Raw genomic sequence first — 25,310 nt, 5'->3', positions numbered from 1 at the left:
GTGAAATGTGATCAGCAAGAACACAGGCAGCAAAACTGAATCTACATTTCACAGGTCTTGACAATTGCAATAAATGTCCTGTCACGACTATGTTTTTCTATTCTGCTTAGCTTGAGCAGAAATGTTTGTGAAAAGATTTCTTGAAATATTTTCTTCGGACTTACATTGGAGACTCTGCTGGGATGTTTCAGCTCTGCGGTGGTGACTTGTCAGATTGAAAAACAGTTTGGTTACACTTAATGCAACAATTATGCTAACATTTTCTTCAAAAGGCCAGGATCATTGCATAATGAGAACAAGGACTAAATAAGCCAACAAGTCATTTGAATATATATAATCTTTTTTAAGCATTATCTTTTCTGTTCATTTGTTTACCTTGAGGAACTGAAATTCATATGGGTTCAACCAGTCCCCCATGACGTTGAAACCCCAAAAGGAGTGAAATGTAAATGGCTATTTATCTTATTTCCCTGGCCGTTATCTCTGACCAGAGTTCTCGTCAGAACGATAGAACCCTTCAGAATTTCAGGACCGAAATTTGGTTCTTTAAAGCTTTTTATCATTGTTACATATATCCTGGTGGTGATTATCCCACTCCAATAACTCTGTTAACATTATACTTCACCTTTGTTGGAAATTAAACTTGATCAATCGTACCAAGATAGGGGATAAAGGTGCTTTCTCCCTCGTTAGTAAGACGTGCATTAATGTGGAGTTAGTGACTTTTATAATGGCGAGAATGAAAGATTAATTCATTCGAGCATCATAGAATTGCTGCTGGATTAATTTGAAAGAATAATTGGCAAAGAAAACTGTAGATTAGTAATGGGAAATATTTGAGCAACAGATGAAAAGAATACAAATCAGCCCGGGATAAAAGGAGCCTGTCAAAGCCTAGTATTCTAATAACTAATAAAGTAGGTACAATTTAAAACATTAAACAAAACTTACAGGACAGATAACAAGAAGCCAGAATAAATATATTAAAAAATACAGGGAAGCTAGAAAAATGGTAGTTAAAATGCTTTTATTTTATTCATTTTTGGGATGTGGATATCAACATTTGCTGCCCATCCCTAATTGTCCTTGATGTAGCATGTTACCTTTATTAACAACCTTGTACATTGATAAGCCATTTCAGAATGTAGGTAAGAGTCAAACATATTGCTGTGGGCTTGAATCACATATTGCCGAGACCTGGTCAGGACAGAAGCTTACCGTCCCCAAGAGCATCAAGCATGAGTCTGAGTCAATGATCAGCAGTCTTGACTTGGAATCAGAAGCTTATGAGTTCAAGTCCTTCTTCAGGGGTAGGGTTCAATGACCTCCCTTGGTGGTGGGGAGATTGTTAATTCAGGCATGAAGGTGGCAAATCGGAACCCCGTTGCCTTCCTGCCACTGCCCTGATTAAGTTCACAGTGTGAAGAAAAGCTTAACGACGGCCTTTCTACTCCGCTAATTGAGGCCTTCAAATGGGAATTAAGCAACAGGCAGGAGACTCACCATGCGGGAATCCCAAAAAGCAAACACGATTGGGGCTTCACCCAGGATCCCAGGGGAGGGGGACCTGGTTCCTCAGTCAAAGGCATTCAATGCCTGATGAAGGGACCCGGCATCAGGAAGGGGGTATCCACTGAGATCCATCACCCTCCTACTTTTGTTGCCAACCTGCCTTCCCCACCCCTCTCCTGCAAATCTGCCGCTCCCTCCACTCCTGCCATGACACACCAGTGCTTGATCTTCTGCCTCTGATGGGTATAGCACTGGCAGTAGTCACAATCTTTGTGCCAATGAATTAAGAACTGTTGGCCTCTGGCCAGCGGCTCTTGGTGTTTTGGAAATTCCATCCCGGGTGCTTCGATCTCAGGGAAGTCATGCCACCGCCCACTGCCTGATTGGTATTAAATTAGCTTGTTAAAGGTTCTGTGCAATCAGAAATGCAAAATTTAAAAAAAAGTTTTTGAAGTTTATTTATCAGTGTCACAAGTAGGCTTACATTAACACTGCAATAAAGTTATTGTGAAAATCCCAAAGTCGCCAAACTCCGGCGCCTGTCCGGGGGCACTGAGGGAGAATTTAGCAAGGCCAATGCAGCTAACCAGCATTTTGGGCTGTGGGAGGAAATTGAAGCACCCGGAGAAAACCCATGGAGACATGGGGAGACTCAGCACAGACAGTGATCCAATCTGGGAATCGACCCTCAGTTCCTAGTGCTGTGATGAAGCAGTGTTAACCACTGTGGCACTGTTTAGTTCAGCAAACCTGAGAAATCTGCTGCATATTAACGCATGGCTTGCCATGTGGCCAAAGAAAACCTTTTCTTCTAACTGTGAAAGTCGAATTGGCTTGATTTATTACTGTCACATGTATTGGGATACAGTGAAAAGTATAGCTTCTTGTGAGCTGTCGCAGATAAAACATACCATTCATAGAATGCGTAGGGGAGAAGAAAAGGATAAGGTGCAGAATGCAATTATTACAGTTACCAAAAGATCAGCTTAATGTGTGATAGGACCATTCAAAAGTCTGATAACATCAGGGAAGAAGCTGTTCTCGAGTTGGTTGGTACATGTTTTCAGACTTCTGTATCTTTTTCCTGACGTAAGAAGGTGGAAGAGAGTATGTCCAGGTGCGTGGGGTCCTTGATTATGCTGTCTGCTATCCCGAGCAAGTGGGACGTTTAGGTGGAGTCAATGAATGGGAGGCTGGTTCGCGTGATGCTCTGGGCTACGTTCACAACCCAAGTTTCTTGGGGTCTTGGTCAAGCAGGAGCCATACCAAGCTGTGATACATCCGGAAAGGATGCTTTCTATGGTGCATCTGTAGAAATTGGGGAGAATCGTAGCGGACATGCCAGCTATCAGTTACACCAGTTACCAAGCTCTTGGGTAATCCGCCTGTAATATGCACATGAACGTTATTTGTTCTGATCACCCTCCTTTTGAGTGTATACCTTATGTCCACCTTTCTTGCTTTCTATGGCAAGGCAGCCACAAACACCAAAATGGCCATGGGCGCCAGGCAGGCAGCTCCATTCTCCTGGAAACACTCAATGCAACTAATTGGGTGTCAAGCAGTTGAGACATGGGCTCAGGGCCCGTATTCATCCCAGTATCATGTTCCAATGCCAATTTGAAAGTTTGTTATCAAGTCTTTCAATTTTATAATATTTAGGACTTATTTTTCACTGCTACTCTTACAGACTAATTATTCCATCTAGTCCCCCACCTCTGCCGACAGAATTAGCCTTCCATCTAATGTTACCACGTTACTTTTAAAGTTACAGGAGAACAAAATATATCAACTTCCTTGGATCTCTGTAACATACATGCAACATCAGTCTTTTAGTGAAGTCACTTTGGAAAAAGGTAGACTTGCATTTATTTAGCGCGCTTCACAACCACTGGATGAACTTCTCAAAACAATTCACCATACTTCTGCAGTGTAGTCACTGTTGTAATGTAGGAAATGCGGCAGCCAATTTGTGCACAGCAAACTCTCTCAAAGAGCATCCTGATAAAGACAAGATAATCTGTTTTTGTGATGTTGACTGATTGATAACTATTAAACAGAAGGGATAATTATTACCCTCTGCTCCTCTTTGAAACAATACATCAGGATCTTTTACCATCTAAGCAGACAAATGGGGCCTTAGTTTGCCATCTCATTAAAAAAAAAACACCTCAAGCAGTGCAACACTTCCTTGGTGGCAAGGTGCTTTCAGATGTCTGATGGTCACATAGGACACTATACAAATGCAAATTTATGGGAAGGCAGTGGTGTCATGGTAATTTCACTTGAGTAATCCAGAGGCTCAGGCTAATGCTCTGGGGACATAGGTTCAAATCGCACCATTGCACCACGGCAGCTGGTGGAATTTAAATTCAATTTCTAATTCCTGGATTAAAAGCGATGGCAATGGTGACTTCAAAACCATTAAAATTAAAGCAAAATGTTGGAAATCTGAAGTATAACTAGAAAATGTTGAAAAAGCTCAGCGGGTCTGGCAGCATCTGTGGAGAGAGAAGCAGAGATAAATGTTTTGAGTCTGTATGGTACTGAAGAAGTGTCATACGGACTTGAAATGTGAATTCTGTTTCTTTCTCCATTGATGCTGCCAGACCTGCTGAGCTTTTCCAGCATTTTCTATTTTTACTCCAGAACTATTGTCCATTGTTGTTTTAAAAAAAAACATCTTGTTCATGAATGCCCTTTTAGGGAAGGAAATCTGGCATGCCGACCTGGTCTAATCTACATGTGACTCCAGAACCAACAGCAATTATGGTTAATTCTGAAATGCCTAGCAAGACACCCAGTTGCATCAAACCGCTGCAACATTTCTAAAGGAATGAAAGGGGACAGACCAACTGGTACCGACCTTGGCACCAGAAACACCAATGGCAACCCTGCAAAGTCCTTATTAACATCTGGGGGCTTGTGCCAAAATTGGGAGAGCTGTTCCATAGACTAATCAAGCAACAGCCTGCCATATTTATACACTCAGACTATACATTGCAATGTCCTAGAAAACAGCATCACTCTCCCTGGCTATATCCTGTCCCACTGACAGGACAGACCCACCAAAGACAGTGACACTGTGGTATGCAGTTGGGAGGGAGTTGTTCTAGAAGTCATTAACATTGACTCTGGACTCCATGAAGTCACATGGCATCAGGTCAAGTATGGGCAAGGAAACCTTCTGCTGATTACCACCTACTGCACCCTGTCAGCTGACAAATCAATTCTCTTCCATTTAAACACCATTTGGAAGAAGCAATGAGGTTAGCAAAGGTACAGTGTGCACTCAGTGTGGTCTTCAATGTCCATCACCAAGGGTGGCTCTGCAGCACCACTACTGACTGAGATGGTGGAGCCCAAAAGAACATAGTTGCTAGATTGGGCCTGCGACAGGTGGTGAGGGAAACGAGGGAAGAACCTACTTGGCCTTATTATCACCAATCTACCTGCCACAATTGCATCTGTCCATGACCCTATTGATAGGAGTGACCACCACACAGTGATTATGGAGACAAAGTCCCATCTTCATATTGAGAACACTCTCCATCATGTTGTGTGGCACTATCACTGTGCTAAATGGGATTGATTTTGAACAGAACTAGCAACTCAAAAGTGAGTATCCATGAGGTGCTGTGGGCCATAAGCAACAGCATAATTGTATACAATCACAATTTGTAACCTCATGGTCTGGCATATCCCTCACTCGACCATTGCCATCAAGCCAGGGGATCAACTCTTGGTTTAAGGAAGAGTGCAAGAGAGTATGTGAGTAGCAGCACAAGGCATAACTAAAAATGAGTGACCTGATGAAGCTACATGGGGCTACTTGCATTCCAAACAATGAAAGCAGCATGCAATAGACATAAATAAGTGATCACACATCCAATAGATCAGATTCAAACTCTGCAGTCCAGCCACATCAGTCATGAAGGATGGTGGAGGGGGAGGCTTCACTAATATCCCCATCCTCAATGATGGGGGAGTCCAGTACATCAGTGTAAAAGACAGGACTTGGCACTTGGTACCATCTCCTGCCAGAAGTGCGGAGTGGATGATCCACTTCTGCTTCATCCTTGGGTCCCTGGCAAAACAGGGTCTTCAGCCAATTCGATTCACTCCATATGATATTAAGAAATGCTTGAAGGCAGTGGATACTGCAAAGCCTATGGGCCCTGACAATAGTACTCTAGGCTTGTGCTTCAGAGCCATTTATGACACCAGCCAAGTTGTTCTGGTAAAGTTACAAGACTAGCATCTACCTGACAATATGGAAAATTGCCCTGCTATGTCCTATCAATAAAAAAAGAACAGATCTAACCCAGTCAATTACCTACTGATTGGTCTACTCTCCATCAAAGTTACGGAATGTATCATCAACAGTGTTGTCAATGGCATGTAGTTAGCAATAACCTGTTCACGAGTGCTCAGTTTGGGTTCTGCCAGGTCCACAGAGCTCCTGACCTCATTTTAGCCTTGGTCCCAACATGGGCAAAAGAGCTGAACTCCAGAGGTGAGGTCAGAGTGATTGGCCTTGACATCAAGGCACTATGGGGCTACTTACGGCACGGTAGCACAGTGGTTAGCACTGCTGCTTCACAGCTCCAGGGACCTGGGTTCAATTCCCGGCTTGGGTCACTGTCTGTGTGGAGTTTGCACATTCTCCTCGTGTCTGCGTGGGTTTCCTCCGGGTGCTCTGGTTTCCTCCCACAGTCCAAAGATGTGCGGGTTAGGTTGATTGGCTGTGCTAAAAATTGTCCTTAGTGTCCTGCGATGTGTAGGTTAGAGGGGTTAGTGGGTAAATATGGAGGGATATGGGGGTAGGGCCTGGGTGGGATTGTGGTCAGTGCAGACTCGATGGGCTGAATGGCCTCTTTCTGTACTGTAGGGTTTCTATGATTCTATGATTTCTATGAGTATTTGACCAATGATGGCAAAATTGATGCCAAGTGAAATCGGAAGGAAAACTCCCCAATCCACTGTTGGTACCTGATCTAACTTCAGACTAAAGTCAAGTGGGCCGAGTGTTTTTTGCAATTTGCATGGAACATAAATATGGTATAACATCCAGAATGCTTCACAAATTGCTCAAGGGATCAGTAGGATCTCCTCAACAAGTTTGTAACCTGCCTTCTCTCTAAATTTGCATGTTTAGAAAGCAGGGATTCTCCTCTCCCTCCTCCATGTTCCAATTTATGATTTTCAAAAGGCAGCTCCTCACATGCATGAGGAAAGAATGCTGCAACTGCATTCCCTAGCCATTCAATTTTACTTGTACTGACTACAGAAATTGCTCTTGAGGGGCTGCAGAATAGGTGAACCTGATAATAAAGGATTTGAGGACTGAGCACTATGAAAATAACAGAAGTTAAGCAGGACCAGTGATTCTGGATTATAAAAAAAATGGGCTGTAATTGAACAACCTTACAGAATTTCTTTGAGGAAAGAACAGAAGGCACAGGTAAAGGAAATGCAATTAATTTTATAGAGCAATTGAAAGGTCACCCTATAATGGACATGGCCAATATATGGCAGGAGCAGCTTAAGAGAAAGTGGTCAGTTGAATGGAGAGGAAACTGGGGGCAAAAAGAAGGTTCTTAAACAGGGAAGATATGTTGAATACAGATGCTTGCTCCTCTCTCCACAAACAAAAAAGATACATTTTCATGACTCTGATTTTTCTGTACGTGTCAAGGTGTGGGATATTAATGTTGCACATTGAAGAATTTATCTTATGATTCAGCACTCAGATCACAAACATTGTGTGGTGAGAATGAATATTGAGAACTTGTGTTAATGAATGGCAAATCCTGTCAGCCACTGACCTTCAAATTTCCAATCTGCATTCCCATCATGGCAAGATCTGTGCCAGGCGTACCAAGTTGAAACACTTAGCTTTGTTGTTGCCAAGGTTAAGCGCTCCCAGCTCAGGAATAGAATATTGAAGGCACAACAAAACTCTACCCCAACAATATTCCTTGGCCCCAACATCCTACTCCACTAGACAATTTGACATTTCTCATGACAGCCATTCAGTGGTGTCTCTTGAGCATGACTTCAAATGCTATACTGGTAGTTCGGGCCCGCCAATAACTCAATTCAGAAATGTCCCATCAAGGCAACAGACAGGGAAAAAAATCCTCAAAGCCCATGCTACGTTTGAACTGTAAGCTGAAATGCTGTCATCTAAGGCTCACTAGTTAACTCCAGTATCATGAAAGCTCTGTTTTAAAAATAATCCAGTAAGAAGTTTAACAACACCAGGTTAAAGTCCAACAGGTTTATTTGGTAGCAAAAGCCACACAAGCTTTCGGAGCTCCAAGCCCCTTCTTCTTGTGAGTGGGAATTCTGTTCACAAACAGGGCATATAAAGACACAGACTCAATTTACATGAATAATGGTTGGAATGCGAATACTTGCAACTAATCAAGTCTTTAAGAAACAAAACAACGTGAGTGGAGAGAGCATCAAGACAGGCTAAAAAGATGTGTATTGTCTCCAGACAAGACAGCCAGTGAAACTCTGTGTGCGTCAAAACCAAATTCATCAGCCGCACTCACAAGACAGCCCCGAACATCACCCAAGCGCAACGCAACGCCATCCACGCTCTCAAGACCAACCGCAACATTGTCATCAAGCCAGCAGACAAAGGAGGGGCCATCGTCATATTGAACAGAACGGATTACTGCAAAGAAGTGTACCGACAACTAAACAACGAGGAACACTACAGATAGTTACCTGCAGATCCGACCAAAGAACACACCCGTCAACTCAACACTCTGATCAAGACCTTTGATCCGGACCTTCAAAGCACCCTCCGTGCACTCATCCCACGTACTCCCCGCGTTGGAGATCTTTACTGCCTCCCGAAGATAGACAAGGCAAACACACCCAGCCGTCCCATCGTATCGGGCAATGGGACCCTGTGCGAGAACCTCTCCGGCTCTGTCGAGGGCATCCTGAAACCCATTGTACAAAGAACCCCCAGCTTTTGTCGCGACACGACAGACTTCCTACAGAAACTCGGCACACATGGAGCAGTTGAACCAGGAGCACTCCTCGTCACAATGGATGTCTCGGCACTCTACACCAGCATCCCCCATGACGATGGCATTGCTGCAACGGCCTCAGTGCTCAGCGCCAACAATTGCCAGTTTCCAGATGCAATTTTACATCTCATCTGCTTCATCCTGGACCACAATATCTTCACCTTCAACAACCAGTTCTTCATCCAGACACACGGAACAGCCATGGGGACCAAATTCGCACCTCAATATGCCAACATCTTCATGCACAGGTTCGAACAAGACTTCTTCACCGCACGGGACCTTCAACCGATACTATACACTAGGTACATCGATGACATTTTCTTCCTTTGGACTCATGGTGAACAATCACTGAAACAACTCTATGATGACATCAACAAGTTCCATCCCACCATCAGACTCACCATAGACTACTCTCCGGAATCGGTTGCATTCTTGGACACATGCATCTCCATTAAGGACGGTCACCTCAGCACCTCACTGTACCGCAAGCCCACAGATAACCTCACGATGCTCCACTTCTCCAGCTTCCACCCCAAACATGTTAAAGAAGCCATCCCCTACGGACAAGCCCTCCGTAAACACAGGATGTGCTCGGATGAGGAGGATCACAACAGACACCTCCAGACGCTGAAAGGTGCCCTCATAAGAACAGGACATAGCGCTCGACTCATTGATCAACAGTTCCAACGCGCCACAGCGAAAAACCGCACCGACCTCCTCAGAAGACAAACACGGGACACAGTGGACAGAGTACCCTTCGTCGTCCAGTACTTCCCCGGAGCGGAGAAGCTACGGCATCTCCTCCGGAGCCTTCAACATGTCATTGATGAAGACGAACATCTCGCCAAGGCCATCCCCACACCCCCACTTCTTGCCTTCAAACAACCGCACAACCTCAAACAGACCATTGTCCGCCGCAAACTACCCAGCCTTCAGGAGAACAGTGACCACGACACCACACAACCCTGCCACAGCAACCTCTGCAAGACGTGCCGGATCATCGACACAGATGCCATCATCTCACGTGAGAACACCATCCACCAGGTACACGGTACATACTCTTGCAACTCGGCCAACGTTGTCTACCTGATACGCTGCAGGAAAGGATGTCCCGAGGCATGGTACATTGAGGAAACTATGCAGACGCTGCGACAACGGATGAATGAACACCGCTCGACAATCACCAGGCAAGACTGTTCTCTTCCTGTTGGGGAGCACTTCAGCGGTCACGGGCATTCGGCCTCTGATATTCGGGTAAGCGTTCTCCAAGGTGGCCTTCGCGACACACGACGGCGCAGAGTCGCTGAGCAGAAACTGATAGCCAAGTGCCGCACACACGAGGACGGCCTCAACCGGGATATTGGGTTCATGTCACACTATTTGTAACCCCCACAGTTGCCTGGACCTACAGAGTTTCACTGGCTGTCTTGTCTGGAGACAATACACGTATTTTTAGCCTGTCTTGATGCTTTCTCCACTCACGTTGTTTTGTTTCTTAAAGACTTGATTAGTTGTAAGTATTCGCATTCCAACCATTATTCATGTAAATTGAGTTTGTGTCTTTATATGCCCTGTTTGTGAACAGAATTCCGACTCATCTGAAGAAGGGGCTTAGAGCTCCGAAAGCTTGTGTGGCTTTTGCTACCAAATAAACCTGTTGGACTTTAACCTGGTGTTGTTAAACTTCTTACTGTGTTTACCCCAGTCAAACGCCGGCATCTCCACATCTTAAAAATAATATCCAGGATGATTGCCACAAAAGATTAAGAATTAATCTTGTTTGTTGCTTATTCAATCTGGCGAGTTACTAATGTCTTAAAATTAACATACAAGGCAAAACAGTATGTTCTTCATTGATAAAATCATTGATTTATTGTTTTGTTCATTGTATTCTGAACTATAGCTAAAATGCTTTCTATTGTTTATGTAAGATGAGCAACTATGAGAACTGAGTATTATAGCAGGTCAGTACACAACCCTTTTGCCCTTTCTTGTCATGACTGCTTGGAAAAGAAACCACAAATCTGCATTTTGCTCTGTGATTAAAGAGGAAATTGAGAGTCTCAGCAAAGAATGGAGATGAGCAGGTATAGGTCTAATCAGAAGCCTAATTCCAAGCCCACTGAGCCAGCTCAGAATAATCACAGCAGATATACATAGTTCATTGACTGTTCACTGTGTTGTATTCTCTGTTGAAATCAATTCTGCCACCAGGGATTGATTTTCAATTGTTAAATCCCATTTAGTTCAAATTTGCAGATACTGGCATTTGAGCTGTGTTGAACTCTGCCTTCTGTCTTGAATTTGGAGTCAATCATGTTATCTCGCCACTACAAATGTCTTGCAGCAATATTTCAACTGGTGATAAAGCACGCATTACAAAATAGGCTTTACTTAAACATTTGCCATCACTTATTGTACTTGCAAATGGTAAGTCAACAGGTAGTAAAATCTAACTGATCTAACTTAAAAGAAAGAAACTGGGTGACAAAAATAGCAGCCAGGATTGGATACTGTTCGATCATAGAGATATTTTTAGGTTAAATGTTGACTGACAGAATGGTGTTCAGTTCTACAGTAATGCTATTTTATGACCCCTGAAAAGACTGACAACTTTTGGAAAGACATTTCAATTTCCAGTGGCTGACTGAAGGATGGAAAATGAATTTTAAGATTTTTGCTGTAATAAACAAACTAAAGGCAACATTGTCTAAACATTATTCAATGTGCAACTTGTATTCTAAACTGAAAAGATCTCATTGATCTCTTAAAATCCCACTCCATGGTTATATTTTACAATCACTTAAGTGGACCCTACATTCTCTGGGAACAATTACAAAATGATTCTTAATTTCCATTGTAGCCTTTATTTACTCTCAGCTGGAAAACTCCTAATTTTAGAACTGACTTTCATGGTGAGGGATGAACTGGTAATTTTTCCCTCGAGCCATGTTAGAAGGATCTTGCAGTCTTGTTTAAATCCTTGTGAATTTGGTCTGTTCACTCTGAGGATGAGCTTCCACCCATTTTTCACATGGTCACTAACAGGGCCAGCAGTTTCTCTGCTTAGTGTGGAGGTCTGTCTCCATCTCTCTCTCTCTTTCACTCACACTCTCACTCTCTTTCGCTCACACTCTCACTCCTGATTACTCTCACACTCTCCCTCCCTCCTGCCCTTGCTCTCTTGCTCGCTCTTTCTCTCTCTACCCATTGTCAGCACAAATCCTCTGGCCCTTGTTTACAGGTGTGAGTATCTTGCACCTACTTCCCAGTACGCCTCTCTATCTTTAACCATCAAGACACCCAATCGTGTTGTCGAACAGAATTCAGAATAGGTCATGTGATCCCCCTCATTCCTCTATTTTACCCTAATTTAAAGAGACAGTCCAAAACCTAACAATATTACTCCAGATTTCCGACATTAGCTTGCAACACTTGCAAAACACACAGTAAAAATCCTGGATTCAATCAGTCCACTTAATCCATTAATTTAAAGAAAGGTTGTGAATGAGAAATCTTTAAGTCAGTTCTAATTTTGGAATTGCTTTTTAAAACTGTTTCAGAGTTGGCACAGTGAAGATCTGGGGATTGAAATATGGCAATGATTATTATGTTCGCACAAGCTATAATTTTGCAATGATCATGTTACCTAATTTTGCATTAAAATAATACATTTTTTTGCAGCTGAGAATCAGCAATTGTCCCAACGTGGCCTGTTTTAATTTGTACCACATTAAAGATTTTACAAGTGGCATTACTGGAACCATAATTTTCCAATTGGTAGCTCTTGCAGGATTAAGGGGTAAACCAAACCATATGTTTGGCCCAAGTCATTGAATCCCTACAGTGCAGAAGGAGGCCATTTGGACTATTGAGTCTGCACTGATTCCAACAGAGCATCTTACCCAGGCCTACCCCCTGCCCTATCCCTGTAACCCCACACATTTATCCTGCTAATCCTCCTAACTTACACATCTTAGTAGGGGTGGGGAATTTAGCATGACCAATCCACCTAACTTGCATATTGTTGGACTGTTGAAGGAAACTGGAGCACCCGGAGGAAACCCACGCACACATGGGGAGAACATGCAAACTCCACACAGTCACCCAAAGCTAGAATCGAACCCGGGTCCGAGTGCTGTGAGGCAGCAGTGCTAACCACTATGCCACCGTGCTGCCCCATGCCCTATAGTTGAGAAGTCATTGGCCAAATTCACCTCAGCCCTCATCAGTTAGAGGGGCAAGGAGTCACACGGCTTCTACCTACCACAACCCTTTCCAATTGCTATCAACTGCCTCTTGTTGGCCAATGTATCTGTGAGGATGTTGTGAGAGGAGAGGATTGGATTTAGGTTCCTGTTGTGGAATGTTATGCTGACATTGCTTGTCTAAATTCATATGGGAAGAATGGGCATTTGAATGAGAAACTGATGTCTGTGCAATTGTAACTTGGCAAAGGTCGTGCCTTCCAGACAAAAGGAGAGAAAACGAGAAAGGAAAAATAAAGCAGTCAATGGCAGGATGATTAGATGTTTCTTCCGTTCCAGCTGACAAAAGACAAACACAGAAATCTGAGCATTTATGAGGATGGAAAGAATGCAAGAGGATTTCTCATTTCAGTCTCGAGTTTGGAGCCTGTGATAGTCACAGTCACTGCGTGCATTTGGATTGAGTTGAATTACATTGAATTGAGTCATGTCAACGTTTCTTTACTGCTGCAGAGTTTAAAAATGCCAATTGGCAAAGTTGTAACTTTTACTTGAAAACTGTTGAACTACAGCTTGGAGAAAAATACAAGATTGGACTACAAGGTGGAAAACTCTCAGCTCCCCAGATTTTAACTTATTGGGCTGCGCCGGTTGAGTTTTGCGTCATGATTTTTTAATTAAAAAAATGTTCAGTTCAAAAATCCATTCGTACACCTTGCAGGGGGTTTGGAGGGAAGCTATGAGTTTGCCTCAATAATTTCACTGATTCAGATTCAACTTCAGATTTGATTTCGAGGCAGCAGGGTCATTCATTGAGAATTCAAGTGGATGAAATTTCAGTTGAAAATTGACAGCAGTACAATGTGCCTCAGTATTTATTGATAGTTGTAATTCACACAACAGCAGCCACACGATGCAACATTGTCTGCTCATGATCTGTAATGTGCACAATTCTGACTGCAGACTGTAGGTCAGTTAGAAACATAGAAATGACAGATTTCACAATGCAGTGAAGGTTTTATGCAGACTGAAAAAGATTGAAGGCATTGTCACAATGTCTATTATTGCACTGGAGCTTATTGCTATTATATTACATATAAGAGTATTATTTGCCATTAAAGCAGAGCACATTATTTCTCCAAAGCCATTTCCTCTTGTCAGCTGAGCCAGTCCAATAGTTGAAGAATATCCTTGCTCCTTTCACATGATGTGGAGTATACACACAAGCTGCTTGATATTAATGGGAGAGTGAAAGTGGATGGCCCTGACAGGGGAAACAATACTGCTTTGTATATCTTATGAAAACTAAATGATATTTACGAACCGCAACAAATCCTGCATCTCACATAATCATGTAAGTCACTTTAACTTTGTTCTTATGCCTTATGATGGCACTTTTATGTCTGGGTATAATTTACAACTTTATTACGTACTTGCACTGCCATAGTTATTTCATTTGGTAGGGAGTGAGTAGTTTCAAATACCTGTGGTCAGTGGTAGCAGAAGATGGAAGAATAGAAATGGAAATTGAGCAACGGATTAGCTCTGCTTGGAGTAATTGGAAGAAGTGAAGTGGAGTGTTATGTGATAGAAACTGTGATTTATGACGATCTCTTCAACTGTGGAATATAATTGGTATTTCGCTGCTGTTCACCAAGTGATCACATTTCAATGGTGAGGTTACGTGACAAAATTCACTACTAATCTGTGAAGCTGCCTTCTCCAGTCAACTACTACTGAGTACTTGAAACTTTTCCATTACAGATTCTTTGTGATTTCTAACCAAAGCTGCTTAGAAGATGAAGGTAGTTACCAGGGGCTGGGAGGATCTCTACCTCAGTAGAAGACCATTACAGCACATCTAATGTAACATACCAGCCTGGATTTTGTGTTCATAATCATGGTGTTCTTGCTGTTATTATGGAATAAATCAAACAACAACTGACATGACTTGCACATGTCCGGTTCAACCGAAAAATCCAGGTGTTCCAGTTTGCACCCTGTTCCCTCACAGACTGTGCTGTGCATTGACTAGTTTCTCATTAAACATGTCAGAAAAGGTTAGGGCAGATGTTATCAAGAGTAAGTGAATTTTGAGCAACATGACACTGCTAAACAACCTCTCAGGCAATGAAAATGTAACTTTCAGAGTTACTTAGCTTTGGAGATTTAAAGAAAGATTTTGTTACTTTTTCAGTCCTCTTTGTCTTTCACTTTGTCCTGTCTTACTTTTCCAATCTTTACTCAGTTTTATGTGTACAAGTTAAATCTAATTTATGTTTCCTACTCTATAACTCCGGGTTTAGACTCCTTCCCCAGGTCCTTGGAGCTGTGCTTGGAATTGGGATCAGGGAAACGATGGTGGTGGGAAAATTAGAAAAATGTATCAGGTCAGGTTGTGAGCATTGGATGCTCAGACGGGCATGTGAAATATCTCCAGGGAGAGGAAGATGTTGGGGGCGGGAAAGAGGGAGTTCTCCCAAAAGTGTCAAATTTGTGTAAAAACTGGAGTAAATCCTGTTGGTTTTTTCAGTGGGAGTTCAAAACAGAATCTCCCACACTCTGTGCACTAGTGTGATTCACGTTAAAATGTTGGGGGAGGGGGCCTGTTCCCACTGGAGAGGCCGGCAGCGTAGCGCTGAGCAGGCCACTGCAGGTGCACTGATCTGTCAGTGCCAAGATTGGCACATGCGCTGTGGCCCCAGTCTGCCAGCTTCCCGATTGCTGGCCAGCTCAATCGCTGGCCAGCCTGCGACCCCCGATCGCTGGCTCCCCAAACATGCCTGGGACAGCCTCGACACCCCCCCCCCCACCCCCCCAGCCCTGATCTCCCGATTTTCCCCCTCCCACTGGCAGTCCTGACCACTCCATCAACCCCAATGGCCAGCCCTAATTGCTGGCCTTCCTCCCTCTGTCAGTTAGCCCAAATGCAGGGGGACAGCTGGCCCCGCCTCCATTAGGTCCCACCCCTTTGTCACTGCCCCTTGCCCGGTGGGCAGCACCAAGGTGCCCCCTGGGCATTGGCACTTTGCCCCTTGGGGACTTGGGGGACCTCGATTGTCCCTCCCCCTTCACTCCAGCGCGGTCAGGCCACCAGCTACCTGTAAGTGATTTGATTTGATTTATTATTGTCACAGGTATTAACATACAGTGAAAAGTATTGTTTCTTGTGCGCTGTACAGACAAAACATGCTGTTCATAGAGAAGGAAACGAGAGAATGCAGAATGTAGTGTTACAGTAATAGCTAGGGTGTAGAGAAAGATCAACTTAATGCAAGGTAAGTCCATTCGAAAGTCTGACAGCAGCAGGGAAGAAGCTGTTCGCGAGTCGGTTGGCAGTGACCTCAGACTTTTGTATCTTTTCCCGATGGAAGAAGGTGAAAGAAAGAATGTCCGGGGACATGGGGTCCTTGATTATGCTGGCTGCTTTGCCGAGGCAGCTGGAAGAGTAGACAGAGTCAATGGATGGGAGGCTGGTTTGCGTGTGGAGCGATAGAAATCCCCACTGGAGTGAACCACTGCTGGCAGGGCGGGGGGGGGGGGGGAGGCTAGAGGGCTTGGAGATTTCAGTCCCAGGCCGACAAATGCTATTTAAAATATACTTAAATTAGAAGCTGCATACATGATGCAACTCTGCGCCGATTTCCAGCACGGAGCTGACAGCGCCAGAAATCCGGCGTTGGGAGACGTCTGGAGGCCTGAACACCCAGTGCGAATGGCGCGAATTGGCCACCGCTAGAGTCTCCCACCCGCTGTGCTGAAAACAGCAGCGCAGCGGGATGGGAAAATCGCCCCCAAGTTGTCTTGACCTGTGACATGCTGCATTGCACAAGACTAGGCAAGTCAAAGCATTGAGCTTGGTACCTGACTGGGTTGCTCCATTAACCTGTGATGCCCTTCTGATGGCCTGGATCCTTGTGGTTCAGTTTTTCCAGGTTAGAGGGTCAATGTTGCTGCTACTCATCACCTTTGCCTTTTCAACCATGACTGCTTGGTTGAAGAAGGTGCTCAATGCCTCCAACCTTTGAGGATCTCACTTCTCTGCAGCTCCTCAGCTCCCTCATGTGGACCATGAGATAAGGGGCCAGGCTTTCCAGATATCCTTATCATTCTGAGCAGTGCTGCAATCCATACCCTGTTCACCTTGTCTGAAACATGCTGTAGTCCCTTTAATTAGAAATCCTTCCAAAATGGCTGCATTGTTCTGCCTTTCCACTCAAATTGGTTGGGAACCCCCATATGTGGGCTATTAGTTGGTTCTCTCTGGTCAAGAGAAACCCGGGGAGCTCATCACTCCAGCGACTGGCTTTGTGTCCTGAAAATGGTGCCAGTGTCTGAAAGAAAACAATTCTGGAAAGTTCATCTCTTCATACCTCAGTGAGGAATTTTCAGTCTGATGGGTTGAAGAGCCAGGCTGTTACTTTCCCTGCTCACAAATGCCCTTTAAATGATGTCATGCTGGGTCAAACTCCAGACTGGAACAAATCTGTACTCAAAAATCCACAGAAACGCTGTGGGAAACTGTCAATGCAGTGAATGATTAGTGCCATTCCTGTACAACTAAGTGGCGCATCTGGGCTAATAAAATTGCTATCTGCTAGTTCAGGGTCACTAAAGAAAAATATTTCTCAAACTAGCAAGAAAGGACAACATGTCCAGGTACAATAGGTTAAGATATTTACCATGTTATTGCAATGATATAAAGGAAGCAATCACTCGTACGGGATTGTGTGAACATGTTGTCGGTTTACTTATCTAAACTAGGCACATGAGAACATATATATATGAATAGAATACTTGATGACATCGGTAACGGATCTGTGCACATTGCATTCTGCTCACAGGCCATAGTGAAACTGAGACTAAGGCATATGACACACTTCCCCTCTCGTGATATCATGATGCTATCCATTAAAGGCGCATTACAACTTTCCCCTTTCTTTGTAAAGTTCCAATGAAGTATACCAATTAACAACCAACATTCGTGTTTCGTTACCATAATAAAAGTGTATAGGACTGGTGAACCCATGAGTCTCAAAACAGTGAGTCATAGTGATCTGTGGGTTTGTCATACAAGAATGCAGGCCCTTCAAGCCATTCAATACGATCATAGCTTATCTATACCTACCTCAGCTCCTTTTCTGTACCATTTCCCCAAAGCTCTTATTCCTCAATCTATTAATTATTTATTCACCTCTACTTTAAATGATTAGTCTGAGAGATGGGAACCCAGTCAAGATTTTGTTGCAAATTAAGCAATCTGAGGCAAGCAAGACAGTGCCCCAGGGTGATATTGACCAGTCAGACAAATGAAGTGATGAGCCCAGTAGGGTAGATAAGTCATGGTGAGATGAGGGGGTGGGGGATGGGTGGGGGAGAGCTTAATTATGTTCTTTACATGTGACTGCAGAATATCCTGCAAAAATGATACAGCTTTGTGCTAACAGTTTGAATGATCATCTCAAAAATTTGCTGTACTACTTGTGCACAGTTGGAAGGCCATAATTCTTGAGCCTTGCCAACTGCTGCCTATTGTATCTGGTGCTGGGTATATCAGATTTGGCCTGAGAGAAAGAGAATGCTCTATAGCTGGCAATGTGAAGATAATCATAGAATCCATACAGTGCAGAAGGAAGCCATTCAACCCATCGAGTCTGCACCGACCACAATCCCATCCAGTAGCCCCATGTATTTACCCAACTAATCCCCCTGACACGATGGGCCAATTTACCATGGCCACTCAACCTACTTGTATGCTCATTTCTCAGTAGTTTGGTTTGCAAAATCTTGCACATAGCAAGGGTGTTCCATCCAAGAATTAGAGCATAAAATTGCCTGTAATAGAGCTTAGTTTGGAATTGAGTTAGCGATCTTAATAAAAGGCGACAGACCAATGGCATAGGAATTTAAAGGTAAATAAAACTGATGCTGTTGGAGGTACTCTTCTGACTTTGGAGTGAGGCACATCATTACAAGGGGAGCTTTACTCTCCATCCAACTGTTAAATCTGATATGGAATTACCTGTTGGTGTACTCAAAAGTAAAATCGTGCTATATTTATGAAATTGCTGCCAGAAAATTTAAATTTTTTGTTTTTGGTATGGGACCTGACACGTCCCAATCCTGACTCGGCACTGTGCAGGCAGCTGATTACCTCGTGCAATTTTGAAACAGTTTAAAACATAACTGTCTTAAAAAGACGAGTGGTGTTAACATTTAGATAGCATGCAGAGTTTCCTCAGACTCTTTGGGGCAGAATTTTCCCATCTCACTCACAATGTGGGGGGTGCGGACCATGCAATGGTTTGTTGATCTTGAGGCGAGTGTGGCTGGAAAATCCCACCCTTAATATCTTTATTAAAGGAGAAATGGTCCACAGCCAAAGAAAAGAGAATTCCATCTCAACTCCAACAATGTTCCTGCTGTAGATCGTAAGTCAAATATCTCTGAAGTCCCCCCTGCCAGAGCAGCAATCGCCATTGCAGCCTCCACAGTGGGAAAAAATATCAAAATTATTGTCAGTGACACATATTTTCAGTGATGAGGTAGATGAAAATGATTAGCATCAAGCCCTGATTTCCCTCTTTCTCTTCAAATAGGTTAATGAATAAAGATCCAAAGGGGACTCCACTGATTCATTCAGATTGGTCCACAAGATTAACTTAAGTGCACCCTGAAATCTTAAAGATACATCAAACCTTAATGTATGTTAAGCATACTTAAGTCTTCAAGGAAAATACATGAATGACCATTGCTTAAATAAATTAAGAAATGTAATAAAATGCATAAAAATTATTTAAAAAAAAAATATTTTAACAGTAAGTGTTTACACAGGGGAAGGATGGGAGTGTTAAATTGAAGGAATAGGTTTGCCTCTGTGCTTCTAACACCCCACCCCCACTCCTCCCAATCCCCCTCCCCCCAATCCTGAAATGATTTTATGCTGGGGCAGCCAAGGCCTCTGACAGGAAGCCTGTCCTTACCAAATTGAGGCCCTTAAGTGTTCAATTAGTGGCAACTTAAGAGTTGTTTTCTGCCTCACGTTAGGCTGTGGGAAGATTGACTTTGCATCAGGGAAGTCCAAAAATCAATGGACCTCGATCTCGGGGAGGTAGAATGGGAAGGGTGCACCTTCAGCTTTTAAGGTCCGGTTGCTTCTGGAACTCCCTCCTTGAAATCGGTGGTGCTCTGAAAAGTTTGCTTTCTGCACAAACCCATATAATCCCTACAGTGCAGAAAGAGGCCATCTGACCCACCAAGTCTGCACTGACTCTGCAAAAGGGCATCCCACACAGTCCCTCCCATCTGCCCTATCCCTGTAATCTTGCGCATTTACCATGGCTAATCCACCTAAACTACACGTCTTTGGACACGAGAGGGAAAGTTAGCATGGCCGATCCACTTAACCTGCACATCTTTGGATTGTAGGAGGAAACCGAAGCACGCAGAGGAAATACATGCAGACATGAGGCAAACTCCACGCAGTCACCTGGGTCCTTGGCGCTGTGAGGCAGCAGTGTTAACCATTGTGTCACCATGTCTCCCAAAGCTTGATGCAGAGAGAACACTTGTTTTAGGAAAGTGGGAGACGCAAGATTTTCTGTTAATATATGATATTGTCAGCATTTGATCTCGGTTTAGTTTTAAACCTGCTTAAATCCATCTGATAGAGCAGTGTGAAGAAATCAGGCTAAATTTCACGTTGCTTTCCACAATTCATTTTGGGGGTGAAGTCTTAACTAAATTATAGTGTTCACTTTGTGCCTTTATGCAGCCAAAAGCAATTAGTGCAAACTGTGAAACATAAATGTCTTGTATGATGTACCGAAGTACCTGTATAATTTGAAAGTCTTGATTCAGTGAGGCTGTTTCGTATCTCACACCTTGAGTAATTTCCCAAATAACCACAATGCTTTCACAAGCTTTTTGATTACAGTCAACTGTTAAATTCTTGCAACTTAATGTTCTACACAGATGGAATTGATGGTCTCTTGCATAAAGATTTGTGGGAGCATAAAATTACACAGTGTGATATGTCATTTTTGCATCTTTTGTGAGGAAAATAACTGCCATCGCTCGTCACTTATACCTGCCAAGCACAAATTTCTGCAATAGAAATTATGCTCAAACGTTTGGGACTGATGTTACGTTAACTAAATTGGATCCTGCCAGGAACATGTTGGTATAAGTTTAATTTGGAGTACTTGCAAATGCCAACTGTTTAATTTCCAATTGATTTCCAATCTTTATAACATGGTTACTAAATCATTTTCTTATAGATTGCCACACTATGGGAAGCAACTGTTTCCTCTATGATTGCAAATTCCAACATGTAACAACTACAGCATGGGTTGAAATTGTGCTGCTGCAATACATACAATCTATGAACAGTTTGAAGGGTTATAAAGAGTTTATAGAAGACCAATTCCATTTGATCCTATTTGCAGTATTGCTAAGAAACTTGGACTACTAGATGCCAAAGAGTGTGGGTATATTGGGAAAGGAGAACCTTACCCATTAGAAAATATAATTTACACTATATCATCATTTTCACTGCAACAATAAGTCATAAATATCATGTTTTTATTAAAATCTGATAGACGTAAAGAATGAAAAGGTATTGCATCCTAAGAACCTTGTTCATTTTAATTCGCAATTGGAATTTATGATTGAGTGAACATCTAATACACCTGCTTTGTCATTTTAAGTGCAATAATTTTAGAAAATGGCAGGAACATAAGGATTTGTTGGTCTATGCACAATGTATTGTGAGTGGAACTGTGCTTGAATTGAACAAAATAACAAATGATAATCTTTGACTATGAACCAAACATAGTCAATATAAAAGACCTGACACTCGTGTTTTCTGGAAGTTCTCTGCTTAATGCTTTGTTGTTGTCTTATCTGTTTTAACAACAGGTGATCCAGATTGATTTTGAAGAATTTGACTTGGAAATTGGCTATGACACCCTGACGATTGGTGATGGAGGAGAAGTTGGTGACCCCACTACTGTGCTGCATGTGTGAGTACATTTATTGATCATTGGGTCTGTTATAGAGTCATTTGCTTTAAACAAGAGTTTGATTAGCATCATGAGGATGCAGTTGAAACTATAAAACATTTCATTTTTATTTTCTTGAATACAAAATTTTGAATGGTAAAGCATGTCCAGATTTGAGACCTGAATGAAAATAGACCTGACCAAAGATATACGTCTGATTTTTAAAAAAAATGAAAATTATGTAAAAATGCTTCATCTGAAAAGAGAAAAGAGGAGTTAGCATTTTGGGTTTGAGCCTTTGTCAGAATTGAAAGGGAAGCGAGGGAGGCCCATTACAGGACTGACTGGAATAAAAAGAGGTCAGTACAACAAGTAAAAAAGGATCAAGAACAGTTAGGACAGTGAAAAGGCATTGGAAAGACAAAAGCTGAGTAAAACAGCTCTATGACAGCAAGAAAAATGAAAAGATTAGAAATGGGAATAGGTTATAAAAAAAACTGATTCCTAATGTCTGAAACTGCTCAAGTTAATGGTCCAGTCACAAACATTTGTTTACTTATAAGCTTGAAACCATTCCCTACAATCTGTATTGTCATTAAAAATATAGTATTTCAAGAAATGTGCTTATACGTTACTGAAGGGCTGCACAAATGGAAATCTCACTTTGCATGACATTTATACTCATGAAAATATAAGAAACACAAGCAGAAATCCATCATTTCTACTGATCTACCTCCATTGCACCATCCTGGAGGACGAGGGGCAATGGGTGAATATGAGAGAAGCCAGATTAATTAAGCAACACAAAAGAAGGGAAAGGCCATCTTGGTCTCCTTATCCAGCAGAATTATTAACTGAAATACACTTTCCAAGATCTATCTCGCAAGAATTAGCAAGCTGCACTTGTGCCATAAAAAGTTAGAAATCTGTTCACTGCTGGAGCAATGTACGCACCCACTATCTACAACACAGAGCTCTGACTGAGGCAGACAAAATGACTAGCGTTCTCAAGTTTTATATAAAGTAAAGTTTATTTATTCGTCACAATTAAGGCTTACATTTATGCTGCAATGAAGTTCCTGTGAAAATCCCTTAGTCGCCACATTCCGGCACCTGTTCGGGTCAATGCACCTAACCAGCACGCATTTCAGACCGTGGGAGGAAACCGGAGCACCCGGAAGAAACCCACGCAGATACGGAGAACGTGCAAACTCCACGCAGATAGCGACCCAAGCCGGAAATTGAACCAGGATCCCTGGCGCTGTGAGGCAACAGTGCTAACCACTGTGCCACCGTGCTGCCCACATATCATATGTTCATAGCAGGAAGACAGAATGAACATTGTGAGATCAACCAATTTGCTGTACATTACTTCATAAAACAAGTCACTGCTGCATTTTTTTGTCATCACATCAATTTGGCAGCATTTTCTATGCAGATTACGAAGAATGCCGGCAAATATTACACAGTTGCTGGATTCCCCAAGGGTGACAGATGTCGGTTGACATTACACATCACAAATGCGAACTTCCCTTATACATATGAACCACCAAATCTTCCACTACCTAAATGCATAGCTCCTTTCTAATGGCAAGCACAATTGTTTGCATGTGAATTCCCAACTTGCTCAGAGTTGAAGAATTATTTTTATGCTTAATCAGTTTAGTTTCAGCAGGAAGGCTGCTGTGTGATGAGTCATTATTCCCATGACTCATGATGCATCCTTGCAGGTCCACCAAAGTTGCAGGGGAGTACGAAAGTATTGTAAAAGAAGTAAGTACAGTGTAAGAATTGACCAAGCCTGTTGGATACCCAAAGCTCTGCCTGGCAATGTGCATCACAGCACCATCACATGAATTGTGATAAATATGTGCCTTTCTATCAAGAGTTGGCTGACGGTAGGTTTTCATAGAGAATGCCAGACAAGTCCATGCCGATGCTGTAGATCTGTGAAGAATTGAAAGCACGTATAGTGTTGAGTGCTGCAAGATAGCTGAAGCATGGACTAATTCTGCTCACTTTCACAGATGAACAGAAAACTATTATTTGGAACACTCGAACAACAATATTCCACCTCGTCTCACCAATCTCGCTATGGTGATTGTAAAATCCCTGCTCCTTAGAGCTACCCATCATATCCTATCTTGAGCCTCATCGGCACATTACCTATTTTCTGTTGTAATACAAGATAATTAAGCAGTTTTTGGCCCCAGTCTTTTATTCCAAATATATTTTTAACAAAAACAAACGATTTGTCTTTTTACCTTGCAGACTGCTTGTGATCACACAGGCTGTCTCTGACTTATTTCAATATTACTTCTATGTGTCGCCTGAAGACCCTGGGTCTGAAATGCAGACAAGTGCTACAGAATGTTATGTGGCTCTTGTGGCAGTAGCCCATCTTAGGGCTCCCAAGTTCTCGGATTGACATGAGTAAGGTTTTATGGCAGCCTGTACCTACCAAGATGAAGATTTCTATAGGAAACTGATAGACTGCTCTTCTGTGTAGCTTTAAGAGAAAGCAATTTCTCTATGAAAACCACTCAAGTCCTCCACTCGTTATGGAAAACTAATTGAAGTAACCAGAGATCAGTGGGTGAACATACCTCGCAGAATCAGAACGATCCTTAAATCCCAGTGAGAGAACCAACCAAACCCTGAATCCCTCAAAATCTTGTACTGCATATTTATAATCCAGTTGATGTTGAGATTCCCAGTCTCTCATACACAGCAATCCTTCCTCCAGTGTCTCCACATTGAGTAGATTGACTTACCTGGATCTCTCATGAAGCTGGGGAAATTTTGTCTATACGCTTGTAGTTGTCATTGACTTATCTGTCATTAGTTAAACCCCCTTTGGATGCTCATGTGTGGCAACGAACATTACTGCTACCCCAGCCATTTGCTGCAATTGTCCACGTTGAATCGCCATATGAATCTGATGGCGTACTAATATTTTTCTTGGCAACATCCTTGAGACTATCATCCATTTTCGCAGCAACAAATTAATTACCATACCATCAAAATTTGTGTTGAAAGAAACAAAGCTGTTGGACTTTCGGAATAAATTTAGTTGACAGTGAAATAATGAGAACAATTGACTGAAAGCACAATGAAAAGTTCTTAACAAAGGCATGGAACTGCTTGGGAAATTTAAACAAACTCCAAATGACCACAAATGAAACACTTCTCTGAAAGACTGGAAGTAAAATTTCCTGCTCCACTGCCAGGCATCCTGGATATAGGGTTGTTTAGGAAACTAATGCAAAAATCCATATCCATTTGTTTGCTTTGTTAGCACATGTATTCACACATGCTTGAACACGATTAGAAAAACTGATTGAAAGAGAAAATCGAGGGAATTCATTAGAAATATATGAATTAGCAGGGTGATTCCATGAATTAGTGGAATGCAAAATTGAATGTGAACAAGCTGACATAAGGGTTATTTTTAACCTTGCTGCCTGGACAGTGAATTGGGGGAGTGGATCAGCTACACACTGCAGACAATGCCTGATTTATGGTGCTTTGATTTT

The 25,310-nt window shown here is 42.6% G+C and overlaps 1 protein-coding gene across 1 annotated transcript in view; it reads left to right on the top strand.

The window, feature by feature from the left end:
* Positions 1 to 25,310, top strand: part of csmd3b (CUB and Sushi multiple domains 3b) — a 1,683,329-nt gene that overhangs the window by 1,090,046 nt on the left and 567,973 nt on the right. Inside the window, exon 11 of the mRNA XM_078215503.1 lies at positions 21,692 to 21,795. Coding sequence (XP_078071629.1) covers positions 21,692 to 21,795 — 104 coding nt within the window. The remainder of the gene's footprint in view (positions 1 to 21,691; positions 21,796 to 25,310) is intronic.

Source organism: Mustelus asterias, chromosome 7 (genome assembly GCF_964213995.1).
Source record: "Mustelus asterias chromosome 7, sMusAst1.hap1.1, whole genome shotgun sequence".
In the NCBI taxonomy this organism is placed as follows: domain Eukaryota; kingdom Metazoa; phylum Chordata; class Chondrichthyes; order Carcharhiniformes; family Triakidae; genus Mustelus; species Mustelus asterias.
This window is presented reverse-complemented; position numbering and strand designations above follow the sequence as displayed.